The sequence below is a fragment of the Crotalus tigris genome, unplaced genomic scaffold (assembly GCF_016545835.1).
Source record: "Crotalus tigris isolate CLP2741 ecotype Arizona unplaced genomic scaffold, ASM1654583v1 scf7180000018490.839948, whole genome shotgun sequence".
Lineage (NCBI taxonomy): Eukaryota > Metazoa > Chordata > Lepidosauria > Squamata > Viperidae > Crotalus > Crotalus tigris.
In genome coordinates, this window is record NW_024097036.1 from 409,737 (window position 1) to 429,617 (window position 19,881).

Consider the following 19,881-nt stretch of genomic DNA (forward strand, 5'->3'; position numbering starts at 1 on the left):
GCCTGGGCAACAAAAAATTAGCTACTGGTTCTGCCGAAGTGGTGCGAACCAGATGAATCCCATCACTGAATTAGCTCCTCGCAACTCTGAAATTAAGTGTAGCCCTCCTGCTGCTGGAAGGATGATCATCAAAGATTAAGAGCAGTGGTTCTCAACCTGTGGGTCGGGACCCCATTTGGGGTCGAACGACCATTTCACGGGGGTCGCCAAACAAGGCTGTCCGCCATTTTTCCCCCCTTTTCTTTGGCCACGCCCCTGGCACCCGGTGATGTATAAGTGGTTGGGGGTCACCACAACATGGGGAACTGTATTATGGGGTCGCGGCATTAGAAAGGTTGAGAACCACTGATTAAGAGCAATAATTTTCACAGTCCAATACAAATTAATAATAAAGGCCCAACTCTGACACCTCTGCAATCTCTAAAACTGATTATCAATGCAACGGATACTTTATATAAACCTATTGTACTTTATTCTCCTCCAAACATATTTAACGTGGCTAGGTTGAAGCTTAGAATGTTGCAAGAGTGTCGTCATTTGTATAAGCGACATTTAATATGTTAATCAACCCAGTCATTTTTAATCAACCATGTTTAAACAAGCTATGACTTAATACAATGTATGAACCCACCGTTAGCATGATATATCATGCACCCGCAAGACATTTTTTTTTTTTTCAGATAATCCATTTGGATGGGAGAATTACTCCTAATGAAACTACATTTCCCAGATGGCTTCACGCACCCACGTTACAACCTAGCGTAAGTAACCCGGCAGACGAACTACATTTCCCGCCGCTCTTTTCTTGCCTGCCCCAAGCGGCGCATGCGCAGCGGCGAGGCCTGGCTCCTTCACATCGCCGTTGGAATCGTATGGTGGATGGTGCGAAGGGGTGCTGGCGAGGCGGGTTAGCGATCGCGTGCGACGGCTAAGGACTGTGACGGACAGACCGAGATAGTTTTCGACCGCCGCCATTTCGGTCAGCCCGGCTCCATGATTCCCATATGCCCGGTAGTCTCTTTCACCTATGGTAAGAAACGGCCCCTGGCAAGTCTGGGGAAAAGGCGGCAGGGGGAGCGGGGGAGGGGAGGCGCTGAGGGAAGAGAGGGGGCGCGTTGCCTCAGGAATTGGCTCTGACGAGGCTCTTTTCTGTCCCCCCCCCCACCCGTCCTGCACGCCATGTCGTCGCTGCAGTGCCCAGCCGGCTGGGGGAAGATGCCAAAATGGCCACCGGCAACTACTTCGGATTCACCCACACCGGGGCCGCTGCTCAATATAGGTAAAGGCACCTCGGTCTGTAACGGGAATCCTGGGAGAGAAGGCTGCTTCGGGGGAGCTGACCCCGCCCCAGCCTCGTGTGGGGCGGTTGGTGCGGACACGCGGAGGCCGCGCGGAAGGCGCAGGCGCCCGAGAGCTACAGGCTGCGTCCGGCGCGCGCGGCCGCGAGTCCTCGCGGGCATGTTTCGGAGTCTTCCCCCCCCCCCACAACTCAGTCAGGATTTGTGGAATCCACCCACCCCCGCTCTATTCAGCCGTCCCCCACCGGGGGCAACGAGCAGGGACGCAGCACACCTGAGGGATGCTGTGGGGATACCCAATCTCGCATCCACGTTCCTGTAGCGCTTGAGCCTCTAATGGCGACGGGCTTCCAAACCGAAGGGAGCTTGCCCAAATTCTCCCAAAGTGTGTTTCTCTTGTTGAAGGAACATGGGTCCTCTGTGCCTATTGGTATACCTTAAATGGGTTTCCCGATTTATTTATTCGGTTTGGGTGACCTTTACTGCTAAGAAGTGAATCGGGGCGGTGAACAATCTTAAAAATAAAAACAATTTTCCATCGTGAATACAAACAATGAAACGTGGAGTAAATAAGCAGTAAACAACAGCCCAACTGAAGAACTACCAAGGAGAAAGTAACACCCCTTTCCAACACTGACAGGTCAAGCTACAGGTAGTCCTTGACTTAGGACCACAATTGAGCCAAAAATGTCTGTTGCTAAGCAAGAAATTTTTAAGTAAATTTTGCCCCATTTTGTGACCTTTCTTGCCCAAGTTGGTAAGTGCATCATTGCAGCTATTAAGTTAGTAACACAGTTGCTAAGTGAATCTGGCTTCCCCCTTGACTTTGCTTGCCAGAAGGTCACAAAAGCAGATCACATGACCCCAGGACACTGCAACCCTCATAAATATGAGACCATGGGAATGCTGCAGTGGTTGTAAGTGTGAAAAATAGTCATAAGTCATTTTTCTATGCCATTGTAACTTTGAACAGTCATTAAATGAACTGTTGTAAGTTGAGAAATACCTGTACTTTATATAAATGGAGCAAACCCCACTTTCTTGTAGCACTGAAGGTGTTATCTAGCTGGGTAATGAAACATCTACATGAAAACAACTAAGCTATGAGAACACTAAAGACTCCACAATTCAATCCTGAGATATGTATTTTTTTGTTCTTAAAAATTAAAATATACCATATAAATCAGTTTCTCAGACCATTCCAGCAATTTCTTGAATAATCAAAACCAAAGTTCTGTACTTTTGAAAGGTAGTCCATCCATGACTATGCTGAATTAATTTTCCGCAAATTAACTGAATTCAGCCCCCCCCCCAAATAAAAATTGTGATCTTAAAATTATAAAAATTTTAGAGATATTCTGGATAGGCTCATTTTTATTTGAAATAGAGTAGGAGTGGAATATTCTTTGTTCCCATGTACATAAAATATATATGTAGGGTAAAATTGTTTATATAAATATGTTTATCACTTGTACACTTCTGCAAGTATTCTGTTAAAGAAAATATTTTCTAATTGTATATTTGTAAATATCTGCATACTTGAAGTCTTTAATCACAAAAGGGGGGGAACTTCTTAGCAATGAACTGCTCCATCTTTATGAACATTAGACAAGCTGATGAATGCAGCATTTATCAACTTCTGCTATTACTCATTTCTCCTTTTGATATTGGCATTGTAAAATGATTGTAACAAATACTTTGTTTTATTTATTAATTAAATTTAAATAGCTGTCCATCTCACCAAAAGTGACTCTGGGTGAAGCAAAACAATCATATTGTGCTTATATTCTTTTCCTCTGGAACTTGTGGTGATCTCAGGATTATTTTTCTGTTATAATACTGGTGTGCAGTGTTTTACAATGCAAATGGTATTTTCAATATGAAAATGTTTAATGTTCAAAACACGTGATATGGTCAGAATACTAATGCTAATATCAAACCAGCCTATTTCAATTTTTGTCCATTTTGAATTTGAACTGTTTTGTATACATTTGACAAAAAATCAAAAGTAGAATGGGATGAAAACTGGCTTAAAGTCAGTAGTCAGCTCAGTTGTTGAATCAGGACTTGAATCCAAGCTTTTCTAGTTCAATTTCTTAAGCCTCTACTCACTACTACCCTACATGCATATGTCCACAAAATTTCAAACATAGCCATTTCTTTTTCAAATGGTTTAATTTATGCATTTTATTTATTATTTTGACTTGGCATGTGGCCCAATGAAGCTCACAGCATTCATTTGAAATAAATCTCAAAACTGGTCTCTTTCAGCACTTAGCAGATTTTTTGACTTACATTTAGTTTAATTCATCAATATTTGATTTAATTCATCAATATTAGATTATTTAGTTTTTCTCAGTTGATTTTTATGAACATTGTCAGCTATATTTTACTACCTGTATCCTTATAAAGATTAAGTTTCATATCTTAAATCTCTGGTTTAAATCTCATAAACAGAGATAGAGAGGCAGAAAATGCAAAATAAGAAAAAAATTAATTAATTCAGTGGCATTTAAAGAGCAAATAATTAGAATAACCAAAATGTGTTAACATATTAATATGCATAATTATAAAATTTTGGCATAATTATAAAATTTCTTAATATTTATTTTTTAAAGAGGGCAATTTTTTCTGTCTCTCCATTGAGATTCCCTGAATTGAATGGGCAATTGCTAAAGTGAAACCTAAAACTGAATGTCTTCTAAGGACCCAAGACATTACTTATAGTAAATTATATTTTAAAATCTGCTGTCTACAGTGGAAGAAAAGTATCTGAATAATCTTGAACATGCAATGTGGTGTCTAGTTTCTCTCCTGTATTTAAGATATAGGGCGTTTTGTTAGGAAAAATTATGGACGTGTAATTTTAGTCAGATGAAAGTGTCATGATTTTAACTTGCAGATGATAAATACAGTGATAGCATTAGTAATTTCACCTTAGTTCATGAAGTTTTCTTCATGTACATTTCAACATTTTTTAAAAAAATTGAATTGGGGTAAATTAAAGAAAATTGCCTTGTAAAGTTTTTTTAACTCAATGTTGACAAAACTTTACATTTTTTGTTTTATGAATTTTAGGTCACATTAGAAGCAAAAGTGGTAAATAGTATTTAACAATTGACTCTGGGCATATTTACAATAAATGTTTTATTTACTTATATACTTTTATTCATTTCAAGAGCTGCATATTTTACTCCAAAGGGCATGTTTTTAGCTAAAAATAATCTGGCAGTCTGAAAACAGTTTTTGCTCACACAGAGGATTGTTGATTATGTAATAAGATAATCCTTTGCTGATTAGTAATAAACTAGTATGTGTTAATAATCACTGTAGTAATTTCTTCTGGTTGTTTGCTCTATCAACATCTGTTAAAATAACTAGGAAATCATCATTTGGTTAAAATAAACAAAAACTTAATGTTATGTTTCTATTGGTTTTATAATTCTTCGTTTATTACTCACTTAACAAATTGGGATTTTATTTCTTGGGTTATAATTCTTGACATGCTGCAAAGTGACAAACTGGAAATTTATCTTTGGAGGTAAAACTATTTGGTGGTTTACCCCTTCCTAGTGGAAAGAGGAGCAAATTGTAACTATTGAACAATATATCTTTCTTGGCTGGTATTAATTAGTCATAATTATGGCATATTATTGAATTCAAACTGATGAAAAATAGATCCTGGATTTTTGTTGGTTTTCCTCTTTGGTTTAAAATTTTGCTTTGCATAGACTTCTGAAAGGCTTTGGAAGAAGGGACAAAGTTTTTCTGTGTTTAAGGAACATTCTGCGTATGTCTTTGAATTCTGGCATTAGAATTGGAATGCTGCCTTTGTATTTCTGAAAAATAATATGGAAAACTTTTAGTAGTCTTCCTTTGATCTGGTTTCTATCACAGAAAAGGAAGAAAGTTCTTTAGAATTCTGTAGGAATTGATTATTCTATGTATAAACATTCCAGTGATGTTTTTTCCAATCATTATATTAAAAATTGGATTGCCACATTGGCAAACCTTCCCAATGTGTTTCATTTATAAGGATACAAACCCAAAATTCCTTTTCCAGTTCTATAATTATTAGAAAATTGCTATTATTAGATTCTCCTAGTCATGTAATTATATTATGCTGACACCTCAATCAACTCAATTCCTCATTACAGATAGGCCTTCACTTACAACCAGTCATTTAATGTAGTAGCACAAAACACTGCATTGATCCCTCTCCCCATTGTGGTCACATGATCCTGATCTGGGTGCTTGGCAACTGTTTGCACTTGGAATCAGTTGCCAAGTGCCCCACAATCTTATCCTCATTTCAGTCTTCTCTGCCAGCTTCTTCAGAAAGTCAGTAGGGAAGCGGGCAAGAAAGGTTGCAAGCAGCTGCTGCCTATTGAAGAATTCTCCCTCCCCTCCATGCATGGTGAGTGGGATTCGACATGTATGGAAGGGAACTTGTATATTGGGGCTGGAGTGTGGATCTTTGCGATTCCTGCTTTGTTTCTCCAACCCAGCGGACAGGTTCTCCTCGGAAGGGTTGCAGAAACAGATCATGTCCCATGGATCAGAGCCCTGTTTCTGCATCCCCTCAAAGAGGTTCTTCTCTGCACAAGGAGGTAAAGGGAGCTCCTTCAGAGGGCTGCAGAAATGAAGCTTACCTCCTGAAGATTTGAGCTTCATTTCTGCAGCCTGCTGTAGGCATTTTTTTCCTGCCCTTTGGCAGGCAGCTCTTTTGTTTCATCCACTTAACAGCTGAAACTGGAAGCGCAGAGACTGTGTCCATTGAGTGAAGTTGTTATTCAGGCGTCTCGCTTAACAACTCCATTGTCAAAGACTGAGATTCTGGTTCCAATTGTTATAAGTCAAGGACCACTTGTATATATTTTGAATTTTGTACTCAGTAGAAAACAATTACTGATTTTGATGGGTTTTTTTGTTTCTCAGATAGGCTCTAATTTGACTTTCTCAGAATTACTTAGAAACCTTAGAAAAAAAATTACTTAGGTGACAGTTCTTCATACAATTATACCAGAGGAAGAATACATTCAGTAGTATGAGGTAGGCAGCCTTCTCGGGGTAATATAAAATGGCTGCTAGAGGGAAAGAGTTTGAATGCTTAGCAGGACTCTTTCTGGGAAGAAAAAATATATTTAAGAGCTTACTTACTCCCACAGAGAATATTTTGCATATTGTAACAATTCATTCATATGTTACCAAGTTTTGCCTTATGCTGAAAGAAAAGGGAAAGTTTCAAGGTCCTCTGATCCCACAATTGGTTTGTTTGTTTGCTTTTACATTCTTGCAGCATGGTGATACAGTGCATTTGCCCTTGAAGCACCAGGCTCTCATTCCAGCTCTGCTGCCCCTACCTTGGTGGATGGGAAAGATAATTAAACATATTTTCAAAGACTAAGAAATATGTTGTTTAAAAATTCTTTTTGCCTGTTTGGTAGATAGATGTATTGTTGCTTTAAATTTGCTACTGTTCTTGTTATTATGTTATATATAGTACTTTATTTTTCATGCAAGAACTCAAAATGCAAAACTCAAATAATGCAGGAGGTTATTTTAATTATTGCTGTATTCTTCCTGGATTGTGTTTAAGTAAATAAATTGTTGCTTTGCTGGGTTCGTTGTTACGAATTGTGTTTCTACAGATAGCTGAGGATGAAAAAAGCACACTTTGTTTCTATTATTTGTTATATACTTTCTGAGTAGAATCATGTTTATTGCAAACAATATTAGTTTTCTCCTGGATCATGGTGATCTAAGTAGTTTGACATTTTTTTAAAAAAATAGTTTACAAGACTATGTTTAAATACAGATAGTCCTTGCTAATTGGGACCAGAAGATGTGGCTGAATGTGAGCATGAGGGGGGGGGCACAGATGTTGACTAAAGAACTGATCAGATCAAAGGGAGGAGAGCCTGCAATTGAATAATTTGCTAGCGGAAGAAACTTAGAAAGGATCTATCTTTACTAATCAGTAGATAAAAAGAAACAGCACCAAGATTCTGTTATTGTAGCCTTATGGTAAAGTAGAATCAGCTCATCTTGTCATGTTTCTTCTGGTCTACTTGGGAAACTGACAGAAACTCCATTGTTAAGTGACACATCATAATTTTAAAAACCACATTACAGTGCTGCTTAGCAATAGCTGTTTTGGCAACCCCTCTTACTGTTGTTAAGCAAGGACCTTGCATGACTACAATCTGCAACTTCCTGCTGAATTCCCTGTTCGCCCTTGACTTTGCTTGTTGGAAAGCAAATCATAAAGTATAAATGAACAAACATATGATTCTCTTTTTAGGAATAAACAATTTATTTCAAGCAATTGTATTCAGTGAGATGGTAACATATATTGCTAATATCAATTTAAGTAATCTTCTATATAGCAGTCTGCAAATAACCTGACCACATTCCATGCCTTAAACCAGGAGTCCCCAATCTCCGATCTGTGGACCGGCACTGGTCCGCAGCATGTCAGAAACTGGTCCACACAAACAAGTGAAGCCGCATCTGTGGGATACAGGCAGCACACGAATCTATGCCCCCTCCGGTCCACAGAAAAACCTCTCTCCACAGAACCGGTCCCTGGTGTGCAAAAGGTTGGGGGTTGCTGCCGTAAAAGTAACTATGTGTTTCCTTGAAAGTAAGGCCTACACCAACAATAAGCCCTGGCTTGATTTTTGGGGGTGGGCCTAATATAAGCCCTGTCCCAAAAATAAGCCCTAGTTTTGGGGTGAGGAACACACCTAAAAATCAAGTTGGGGGGGGAGTGGAGCTGCTCCACCCGCCCTGCACCCACTTACCTTGCAGCCAGGCCTTTCCTTGCCGGCCCACTTCTTCTGAGGCCTCTTCTGCAGCCAGGTATGCATTTCTCACTCACAGGGCTTTCTGGAAGGCCTGTGCAGCCAAAAACGGAGCTATGGATTGAATCCATACCTCGGTTCTGCAAGACCTCAGCAGTTGAGCACCAAGCTATGAATTGAATCCATAGCTCTGTACTCAGCTGTTTAGGCCTTCTGGAAAGGCCTGACTGCAGGGCCAAATACAGCTGCAGAATTTTGGCCCCAGAAGAAGTGGACCGGCTGGGTGGAGCTGTCAGTGCCAGAGGTGAAGTAAGGCCTAATCTGAAAATAAGACCCGGTGCCTCTTTTGGGGGGGGGAATAAGACCCAGTCTTATTTTTGGGGAGACACAGTATCAGTAACTTGAATTGAACCTAGAGGCATATTTGTAGTCACCATAGGATACCAAACTATCAGGAAAACTTGTGAATCAGTTGATCAAATGCTGAAGTTGCTTTGCAAATCTTAATATAAAAGACAATATATAAATATTCTATAAATTTATACTTCAGGTTTTATACAAAGACAGTAAGTCTGTGCGGTTCCCATAATTTATCTGTTACATTAGTGATTCTTCACTGAATTTCATCAGAATATAGGTCTTCATTTAGCTGTTTCCTCATATAGAAACAGTTCATAGCTATGATGGTAATAAAAATATAATTTTGCAATCAAACAAAGGTCATTTACAACTTTCATAAGTCTCCATAGCAAGCAAAATAGCTTTGTGACCAATCCTTATTTCTGACCTTCATGGGTCTCTAAAGCAAAGGAAAGCTGAAGAAAGATCATATGCACAGGCGTGGTTTCAATTAGCAACCATTTTGCTTTATGATCAAATTTCTGGTCCTAGTTGTGGTAGCTAAATAAGGACTACCTCTAATAATCTAGAATTAGGTCTGTAGAAAGTAAAGTTTAATCAGAATGCAGCTTTTATCTAGAAAGCACAGTTATTTAGAATTATCAGGAGAATAAAATAATTCCTTTTCCATTTTATCAGTGCTTCTGTCGGTTTAGATACGTTGTAAGTATAGAGAAAAATATCAACTTTCTTAACAAACTGAGCCCATATAACGTTTGCCTTTACTTTTTTATACAGTTTATAGGCTGCCCAACAGCTCTGATACTTTAATACAAGGGTACAGAAGCAGAGTTGTTTGGAATGGGTAGCCATAATAAATTTAATAAAATGAATAATTAAATAAAACATTTCTTACACATAAATAGCCAGTGGCCAATATATCCCATGTGGAAAATCAGGAAGATAAAAAGTGAAATAGCGAATTGTAAATAATAATATAGTAGTAACACTGGTAAAGACACTTAAGAGTTTTAAGATTTTCAAAGTGAATGATCTTGCAAATTCGATCACTGGCTCTGCATGATGTTGCAGAAGCAAAGGGAACAGATTTGCTAAAACAAAAATAGTAGCAGAACCATACTTGCCTTAGAGAGAAAAAAAACAGTACTAAGGCTACTCATTCTGTGCTATAACAAAACTTATTTTTACTAAATGAAACTGCAAATATTCTTTTAATGAATTTCTTTGGGTATTATACATCTTATCCTTAAGTACTATAAGAGGAATATAAAGATGTTATATTCTGTGAATCAACATTAAGTGATTCAGCATAATGACTATATTTTGATGTGTGGTCAGGATCTTCGTACACATTTTATTTTTTCTAATATGACAAATTGAGATTAAAAGGTTAAATGAATTTATATTGTATTGTTCTTGCAAATCTGCTAGTCAGAGTTGCCAGGTTTGTTGAGAAGGGAATAAATATTTTGTTCTTGAAACTGAATAGTTAATTCTTAGTTATATTACTAAACAAGTTCAAAATCAACAAGTTCTATACAAAAATTAAGAGCAGATTTCTATGTGCAGGATTACTTATTGTACATTTATTATTAGACTTGGAAAGCTATTCTCAAATGATGATGGCTTACACAATTAAAATGAATTAGTTGTAACACTGCATGAATTTCTTCTGAGATGCATGTCCCTTTCAGCTGTGTGATTCTGTGAGGTTTGTCTGCTGTACCTCATTCAGTCCTTTTGAAAAGCTGCATTCTTCAACCTAACAAAAGAAACAAAATATAAATGTGATGTTAATGTACAGGTGTATAATATGAATTTATTATATGTGATTGCTTTTTAGAGGCTATAAAATTAGGCCTTATTAAGAACTTTACAAATGTAATTTAGGTGGGTTCTACCTGGTACATTGAACCATTAGAACTTCTGCCCCTCAAATTTAATTCTCTGAAGCTAATTTTAAAGGATAACTAGGAATCAGTTCCTTTGGTAGATACACTTTCATTAATGGATGCTCATAATATTACTTAATATGTATTTTATTAGGTACAGTAGATCCATAATACTAAATTTTTAATTTAGTTTAACCTTTCTCAGATTTATTGAGACTTGAACAATTTAAGAGCATAGTTGCTGGGTATTAGACTTCATTATTATATAGTGATACTTCTTGGCCTCTTCCTATTACAGCCAACAGCCGGCTTCAGGTGTAGCTTATTCCCATCCAACTACAGTTGCAAGCTACACTGTTCATCAGGCTCCTGTAGCTGCGCATACAGTTACTGCAGCCTATGCCCCAGCAGCAGCAACAGTTGCAGTAGCCAGGCCTGCTCCAGTGGCTGTTGCAGCTGCTGCAACAGCTGCAGCCTATGGAGGATACCCTACAGCACATACGGCAACTGATTATGGTTACACACAGAGACAGCAGGAAGCTCCTCCACCACCTCCACCAGTCACCACACAGAATTACCAGGTAAATATGGATAAAGTATCATTCACTAATGGTGCAGTTCAGTTTTTTTGTTTAACCATGATTTATTGAATAACCAAGAATTTACTTGTGTTGGCTTTTATGCTGGTACATGTTTGGGCAGTTTTTGGCTTCAGACTTTAGTGGACTAGACATCAGATTCCCTGATGTTTTACCAGTAACTATGGCTGCAATCTTTACAAGCAAGATGATCTGTTATGCAGACCATAGGCTACTGAAGCAGGAACTGATTGGACTCTTATCTTTATAACCAGGTATCCTAACTTCTGATTGATCTTTAGCCAAGCTGATTTCTAATTGGTGAGGACTGGTGTCTCCCTTTGAAATGTCAGGAAATCTGTTCTCTGGACCAGTCACTAAACCCTGAAGTCCAACACTGCCTAACCAAGAATTATATTTATACTACATATTAACTATAGTACTATATTTTATAATTTCAGTGGGTAAATTCATAAAATGTACAAAGCCAAACAAAGCATGTCATGGCTTAGTGTAATATATAAATCAAAACAGTTTTTCCTTATTAAAAATGGGTAATTGAATAAGTATGCAATAAGAATGAAAACCTCTGGGGTATTTTTTGAATGCATAATGTTAAAGAACTTCTCAGAATTAATACAGGGAACAGATTATACATTGATGGTATGCTGAATCCTATATAATTTAAGTCAGTTCTCAGCCTCAGTTCTTTTCTAATTTAGTGGCTAAATATGAAATATTAATGTAACTTAAAAAGTTAATTCCAAAAGGAAAAACTTTCTGTCTGTATCATATTTAGGAGAGTTTCACAAACCTAGAAGAATTTTTTTAGGAAGCACATGAGCCACAAAGATTCCCTCATGTAAATTCCATTATTCCCCCCCCCCCATGTATTTCTTCAGGACTCCTATTCCTATGTTAGATCTACTGCTCCAGCTGTAGCTTATGACAGCAAGCAATACTATCAGCAGCCAACTGCAACTGCAGTGGCAGCTGCTGCCCAACCACAGCCTTCTGTAGCTGAATCATACTATCAAACAGGTGAGTTTCATACTTTCAAATCCTTTTGTCTTTATCTTATAGTTTTAAAAAGTCTAAAGTTTAAACATTCTCAAAACCAAGTAATAGTTTATTGTAGGAATTTGGGACTGAGTCCAATTCCTTCCTTAACTTGCTTGGGCACAGGTCTGGGGTTAAGGCACTTGTGAAGCCTTTCTTATTTTTAATATTGTATTGTTGGCTTTTCTGGGTAGTTATGCTTGTTTTATTTTTAACTATATTTTAATTATATATTTGATATTGTGTAAGCACTTAGTTTTGGGGAATTGGGTAGCTTTAACAAATGTAATTTAATAGCAATAGCACTTAGACTTCACAGTGCTTTCCAGCCTTCCCTAAGTGGTGTACAGAGTTAGCATATTGCCCCCGTCAATCTAGGTCCTCATTTTACCAATCTCAGAAGGATGGAAAGTTGCGTCAATCTTGAATCGATGAGGATCAAACTGTTGGCAATGGCAGAATTAGTCTGCAATATTGCATTCTAACCACTGCTCGACCATGGCTCTAATAATAGTAGTTTTAGTGGTTCGGTTATTACTTCATTTATTTCTTTAACTTGTAGAGCAGTGGTTCTCAACCTTTTTATATGGCGACCCCAGACATAAGCAGGCGGCGCGCATGCGCGGCGGCGCCCCCTGCGTGGCACGCATGCGCGGCGGCGCCCCATGCACCGCCCCCTGCACGGCACACATGCGCGGCGGCGCCCCCTGCACAGCGCCACCCCCTGCGCGGCGCGCATGCACGGTGCCGGCCCCATGCGCAGTGCGCATGCGCGGTGCTGCCCCCTGCGCCGGCTGACAAAAAAATGGCGGATCACGTTGTTTGGTGACCCCCGTGAAATGGTCGTTTGACCCCAAATGGGGTCGCGACCCACAGGTTGAGAACCGCTGTTGTAGAGCCATATAGCTCATGATGACTGAGTCATGTACAAACAAAATAAAAACAATCACTAAAAATACATATCAAAGAAGAAATACAAATTAGAAGGATGCTAATCAATATGCTATCATCCTTCTTTAGAAATGGGCTTACCTAACACTCTCCTAGTGCCCAAAGAAAGTTTGTAGCTTTCTTAAGCAGAGCACATACCCCGAAGAGTGTATATGTATTCATATATTCATGTTTTGGGGATGAATAGTTAGCAATCTCTTAATTGACATTTGAGTGAATTTAAAATATGCTGTGACTAAAATATTTCAGTCTTTTTAGCAGATCAGTTCATTGGTGTAGTCCTGTGCTGATAATTTTCATTAGGTTTCAAATTATAACTAGCATGTCATCTAACCTTAAGTCAGTATAATCAATCAAATTATATACTTTGTTAAACAAATGTTACTGCAAATAGCAGTTAGAGTGCAGTACTGCAGGCCACTTTAGCTGACTGTATTCAGCAGGTCAGCGGTTCAAATCTCACCGGCTCAAGGTTGACTCAGCCTTCCATCCTTCGGGGTAGGTAAAATGAGGACCCAGATTGTTGGGGGCAATGTAAATATATATATATACATTGCTTACTGTTGTACACCGCTTAGAGAGTGCTTGCACTTAAAGCGGTATATAAGTCTCATAAATAAATAAATAAATAAATAAATTAAAAACTACTAGTTAAAAGCTTTATATTGTTCTCTTGGACATTTGGGATCTGATTGATAAGTACAATAAAACCTTCATCCATACAAACTTAAACCACAGGACATCGGCTTTTTCTGCAATTGTTCCTGTACTATTTTGAAGGTATGCTATTAAATTAAATTAAATTAAATTAAAATGTTATAAAATATATATTTATGGAACCTAAAGATATGTTAGGATTTGTACTTCTATTTTTATATTAGTAATAAGATAAAGAAAAAAGGAAATTGCTTCATAAAATTACAGGTTGGAGAGAATTCTTGATTTTAATGTGTAATTTTTTCCTGCTCTTATCTAGCTCCAAAGGCTGGTTATAGCCAAGGAGCTACTCAGTACACTCAAGCCCAGCAAACTCGACAGGTTACAGCCATAAAACCAGCCACTCCAAGTCCAGCTACTACTACATTCTCTATATATCCGGTATCTTCCACTGTGCAACCTGTTGCTGCTGCAGCGACTGTGGTTCCCTCATATACCCAAAGTGCCACGTATAGTACAACAGCAGTTACATATTCCGGTGAGTAATACTTAAACAGGACAGAAATGATTTGTAAGGTGTATATAAGGGAGAAGTCAGAGTTATAAAAATATTGCATTGACATATCTTAGAAAAACTAGATTTTACATTCAAATTACATGGTGTGCAGCTTAATCTTGTGCATATTTACTAAGAGGTGAGTTGGATTCTGTCAGGGCCTCCTTTGAGATAATTATGGGATTGCAGCTTTTAGATTAGTTTTGGCCCTGATATGACTTGGTGAAAACAAGAAGCCAATTTCAGATTGCCTTAGTTTAATCCATAGCAGATATGACATCTGTATCTGTTAAAAGTTATAGTGGTACACATAATGATAAAAAATGTCTTAGATAAATATAATATATTTAGTATATTATAAGGTGTAAATTGTTGCATAAATCATCAGAATCAAGCAGATTAGATTGTCTTAACATGGCCAATTAACTCATATTATTTAAATTTCATCATTATAAATTCAATAGAGAGATGGGCTTGTGGAATTTTGGTACTGTAGTGAATCCTAAATGAAATAGTGCTAAAAACAGGATAATAGGAGGTTAATATGTGGATGGAACCAAAAATCTTAATCTTTATCCTTCAGCGTTACCCCTTCCCATCCTATCTCAAAGCATAAGTAAATTGATTGAGTAGACAATTCAGTTTTCTCAGAAATGTCTGCAGAATTCCAAGAAATAAAGTCTATATATTTGGAAGGTGTTCAGCAACTGATGCTATGAATGCTTTTATGTTGTAGATGTTATTGATTTGATATTATAATGAATTGATTTTAAAAATTGCAAGTCACTCCTCTTTGCACTGAGATATAGCTTGCCTATATAGATTGAAATGAAGTTTAATTTTGTATAACTGTGAAATTAAACTTCACTGTAGCAATGATTTTTCTGTGAAATGAGGTTCTCCTAGAAACCTGGATGGTCCCCACCTTGTATTGTTTGAAGAGCCTTGAAGATGTGGCTCTTCATCCAGATTTTTGACAAGGGAGAGTAAAGACACTTTGTGTCTTTCCTAACCAGTCTGCCAGTCATACCATCTTTTACTTTTGTATTAGTTATTCCCCTTGTCTTAGTTGTTATGAGTGACCCAAGGTCATTGAGAGTCAGTTGGCTTACAAATTTGATAAATTACCAACTTTTTGTGTACTATATTAATGTTGAAATTCTCTTTTAAAGATGAAACCGTTCTTAACAAATGCTATGTTAATGCTGAAACTTTCCTTAAAAGATGAATTGTGGGTTGTAGCTCTCATAAATGTGACCTGAATTTTCTGTTGTTTAAAGGTACATCCTATTCGGGTTATGAAGCTGCAGTGTATTCAGCTGCATCATCTTACTATCAACAGCAGCAGCAACAGCAAAAACAAGTAGCGGCGGCAGCAGCTGCTGCTGCTGCAACAGCTGCCTGGACAGGGACCACCTTTACTAAAAAGGCACCATTCCAAAATAAACAACTAAAACCAAAACAGCCTCCTAAACCACCGCAGATCCACTATTGTGATGTTTGCAAAATCAGTTGTGCTGGACCACAGGTATCAGTAATATTCTTTTCACTGAACTTTAAATGAAACAATATCTTTACAGGTAGTCCCCAAGGTACGAGCCTAATAGAATCTGCCCATTAGGCTCATAATCGTCAAATGAATCAGACTCAATATTACAACATTTTAAAATCAAACTCATTAATTGAATCAAATGGGTCATTAAACGAACAAATATTTGATTTACTATTTCCTCCGATGGCTGCCTGAAATGAGAGACTTTTCCTGCCGTTGCTGCAAGCTGTTTGTTTCCAGGCGCAAATCAGCTGTTTCCAGTTTCAGTAACCACAGTACTTGTAAACTACCTCCCAAGTAGGCAATAGGCTTTTTTTTTTTAAAAGGAAAAGCCATTTGTTGCTAGGTAGCTCAAGCTTCTTCAGAGTGGGGTGGAGAAATCTATCATTGCAGCTGCCACTAAAGTAATTAGCTTAAGTGTCTCCAGTTTACAGAAATCTCTGGTTGCTTTAAAACACACACACAAACACTTGCCGGCCATTAGCCTAAGCATCTCCAGCCAGGCGTGCAGAGGGAGATGGGGTGGACGCGTGCAGAGGGAGATGGGGTGGAGTTTACAGAACTGTTGGCTTGCAACAGTAACTGAGATGGAAGGGACCTTGAGGTCGTCTAGTATAACCCATTGCTCATAAGAGAATACTGAACTGTATTTCTGCTAAATGCCTATCCAGACTCTTCTTAAAAGCCTCCAGTGAGAGAACACCCACAACTTCTGGAGGCAATTTAAATTTAAAACCTTAAGGAAAAAAAAAACATTGCTCCTTATCAGGACAAGCCTCTCCAGCCAAAATCCAAAATGGGGAGGGGTGGGGGGAATTTCCTTCCAGTAAGTGTTAGGAGAATCTCTGATGGGTCTACATTAGGGAAAGGAGTAGCAGCCGCCACATGCTATAAGTTTCAGGCAAATGCAAACAATCAATCTTGCAAAATACTGTACTTACAAAACAATAAAAAGCAGAGCAATTCCCAAAGTAATTACAAACAATATAATACAGTATTATAGAGTAACAAAAAAGAATATTTTAAAATACTTACAAAGTAATTCTAGCTCTCTTCAAGCCCAGTTCTCAAGCACAGCAAGCAGCAGATCTTCCACACGCAACTCCAGGAAATCAAAACAAACTGTCCTGCCAGCTGCCAGTTCTCTAACAGGACTTGCACAATCAATACCAAATTGTTGACAAATACACATAATTTGTAATTATGCACTTCCATTTGTGGTCCTATTGCTCTATTATCCTATCTAATAGCTCTATTTAATAGTTCCAGCACTAGAATAAAATAATAAAGGGGATAAAGTACATCCCTTATTCTTTTCTTGAGTTCACCTGGTTTTGTAAAATCTCCATTCACTATGATTCGATCTTTCTGGAATGTATAGATGTACTTTAGACCCTGTATAAAGCCCAATCCAAAATCCATTTTTTCCACTATTTTAAACATGAAGGCCCATTTCAAGTTGTCAAAAGCTTTTTCTGCATCCAGAAAGACTAATGCAATCTATTTGTCGCTATGTTGTTGTAAATATCCAATTATATTCAGAATTACTTACATTATCTTTTAGTTGTCTTTTAGATAGGAAACCACTCTGATCTTTATGTATATAATCCTGTAAAAACTTTTTTAAGTCATTAAGGAGAGAAATTGGGCTGTAGTTCTTCACAGAAGTCACATCCAGTTTATCTTTGGGTATTAAAGAAATGTAGGCATCTTTCCAAGAGTCTGGTATAGGATTCCCCTGTAAGATGGACTTCATTAAGTCTTTTATCGGAAGAAGTAGTTGATCTTCGAAAATTTTATAAAATCCGCTCGGTAGGCCATCTGGTCCCAGAGTTTTGCCTGTTTCAGCTCTTTTAATTGGTTCTATTATTTCAAAAGTTGTTATTCAACTATTCAAAATTTGCTTGTAGTTTTCCGACAGTTGAGGAACATTTTTAGTTGTTATATACTCCTCTATTGTATCTAAAGAGATTTCTTGTTCTTTATATAAATTCGTATATTAATTCCAAAAAACTCTTTGAATGTTTCTGTTGTCCATATAGGTCTTATTCCCCTCTTGAAGCTTAGTTATCGTCTTCTTTTCTGTCTGTTTTCTTAGTTTGTAACCACTATATTGTAATCAAACCAGCTTCTCTAGTTTATGGTTCAGAACTGAAGGAAGCAAGATAAGGTAAATAAAGTAGCCAAAGTTGTGTTCTTTATAGCAGATGTCAGTCTAAATTAAATTGTCTCTAATTTCTTGCTAGAACAGTGTCCTTGGATATTGCAACCAAGACATAACTTTAACTAAAAAAAAAAAAAAACCCTGAAATATGCACTCCACTTGTGACCGCAGGCTTATTTAAAGGGAAGAACCTGCTTAAAGAGGCATGGGAGTATATCTAATGGAAACCGAAATCAAGAGAAAGGTTTTATCAGTAATGCATAGGAAACCTGAGCCTAATGGTACTATAGATCTCCCATCATGCTTTCCATGCTTTGTCCTTTTTGTCTCTAGAGATCAAGAATACAAAGGAAACTTCCACACACAGCATGTGCTCCAAATTACAACAACTGAACCATGCCACCTACAAACAAATATTCTGATTTCTACCAATTGTCTTTGTAACTGCCCAGAAGAACAACAAATTGTTATGACACAGACCAAGTTTTCATGAAAATTTTATATTCATGAAATTATAAATTCATTGTGGAATGCCATCAAAGAGAGAGTTGCCTGGTATCTGTAAATCTGCCAGAGAACTACTTCCCCCCATATCCATATATATGCCACTCAGAAAATTTCTGTGAGCCTGTTATCAAAGCATGGCTCTTCCCTTCAGTGTATTGTAAACTGTCTAAGTATTCACAAATTTGCCCATTTCACATCTAATGCATATTTATGCTTGGCTGATCAATCTATTGATAAGCTTCCCCTCCTTAGAACAGAAGGAGAGCCATCTGAACCTGCCTGCAAACATCTTGTGTTCCTAATCATCAGATAGAAAAACAATTTCATATCATTTGGGAAGGGTGTAATTTTGGACAGAGATTTTCTTTCCATAGGCCTATAGTCAGCCGATATTCAGTGATGCTAATTGAATGGATGCTTTCTACTGCCATTATTCTGGTATATCTCACCATCAGATGCCCTCTTCCACAATAAGGAATTGGAAGACTGGAATTTGCATGATGGTTCTTTTGCTATAGTAGACAAGCATCCAAGCCCATCCAAGTATTCATGCAAAGTAGGCACAGGAGTCTTTCAATATTCTCATAAGATGCATCTCTGTGTGTGTGTGTGTGTGCGTGTGTGTGTGTAATTTCCATATTAGTCATGTCTGATTCTTGGACAAACGTTTTCTTGCCAAGGTTTTTCAGAACTGGTTAGCTCTCCTGGCCCAAGGTCACCCAGCTGGCTTTATGTTAAGATGGAACTAGAACTTACAGTTTCCTGCTTTCTAGCCTGCTGCCTTTGCTACGTCAAACTGACTTTTGTGTCTATGTATATAACAGTACAAAAATATTGAGTTAACCTGTTTTACTACATTCAAATATAAGCTATTCAGAGTCAAATTTTGTCATTCTGAAGGTTAGGATAGGTACATTCTCAAAATAATAATTGGTGATTTTGCCAGCTTAAGTGATCGGGTGATTATCTGCTATCAGATGTAAATTCCTGCTTTTAAATTATCTATACTGCTAAGCCAAACATGAACAATGAACAATAACAATTTTTTTAGAACATTTCAGCAAGTTTAGACATTAAAATCATGACATAATACTATAAATTCTGTACCCTCTCAAAAGCAAACATAAGAATTGCCTCATCTTGTTTACATAAAACTTGGAATAATAAAACAAATGTATTAATCTCTTTTGTTTTCTATTTTAGACTTACAAAGAACATTTGGAGGGACAGAAGCATAAAAAAAAAGAAGCAGCATTGAAAGTATCTCAGAACACCACCAGTAACAGTGCTTCTTCTCGTGGGACTCAGAACCAGTTGCGTTGTGAGCTGTGTGATGTGTCCTGCACTGGAGCTGATGCTTATGCTGCTCATATTCGCGGAGCTAAACACCAAAAAGTAGGCCTTTCCCCTTCTTAATTCTTTTTATAGACTTTTAAAATTATTTTAAATATTTAGCAGTTATAAATCTACATGCATGTTTATAATTTCAGTTAAAATAAAC

The 19,881-nt window shown here is 37.6% G+C and overlaps 1 protein-coding gene, 1 long non-coding RNA gene and 1 other non-coding gene across 4 annotated transcripts in view; 2 read left to right on the forward strand and 1 right to left on the reverse strand.

The window, feature by feature from the left end:
- Positions 1-621: 621 nt before the first annotated feature.
- The window catches only part of ZFR (zinc finger RNA binding protein), a 45,396-nt gene continuing 26,136 nt past the window's right edge, over positions 622-19,881 (forward strand). The window contains exons 1-7 of one of the 2 annotated variants that reach the window (XR_005557883.1): positions 622-1,030; positions 1,195-1,279; positions 10,655-10,937; positions 11,837-11,975; positions 13,921-14,139; positions 15,438-15,685; positions 19,584-19,775. Coding sequence is in view for 1 of the 2 variants with exons in the window: in XM_039353049.1 (XP_039208983.1) it covers positions 994-1,030; positions 1,195-1,279; positions 10,655-10,937; positions 11,837-11,975; positions 13,921-14,139; positions 15,438-15,685; positions 19,584-19,775 (1,203 nt within the window). In the remaining variant the exon portion in view is untranslated. The remainder of the gene's footprint in view (positions 1,031-1,194; positions 1,280-10,654; positions 10,938-11,836; positions 11,976-13,920; positions 14,140-15,437; positions 15,686-19,583; positions 19,776-19,881) is intronic. The other variant, XM_039353049.1, reaches the window with a different exon arrangement.
- LOC120312393 lies at positions 9,499-9,641 on the forward strand. Its single transcript, XR_005557885.1, has one exon. It is a non-coding gene; the product is annotated as a small nucleolar RNA SNORA66 (small nucleolar RNA).
- On the reverse strand, positions 10,021-19,566 carry LOC120312388. Its single transcript, XR_005557884.1, has 2 exons — positions 17,262-19,566; positions 10,021-10,226 (listed from the first exon to the last, which is right to left on the reverse strand). It is a non-coding gene; the product is annotated as an uncharacterized LOC120312388 (long non-coding RNA).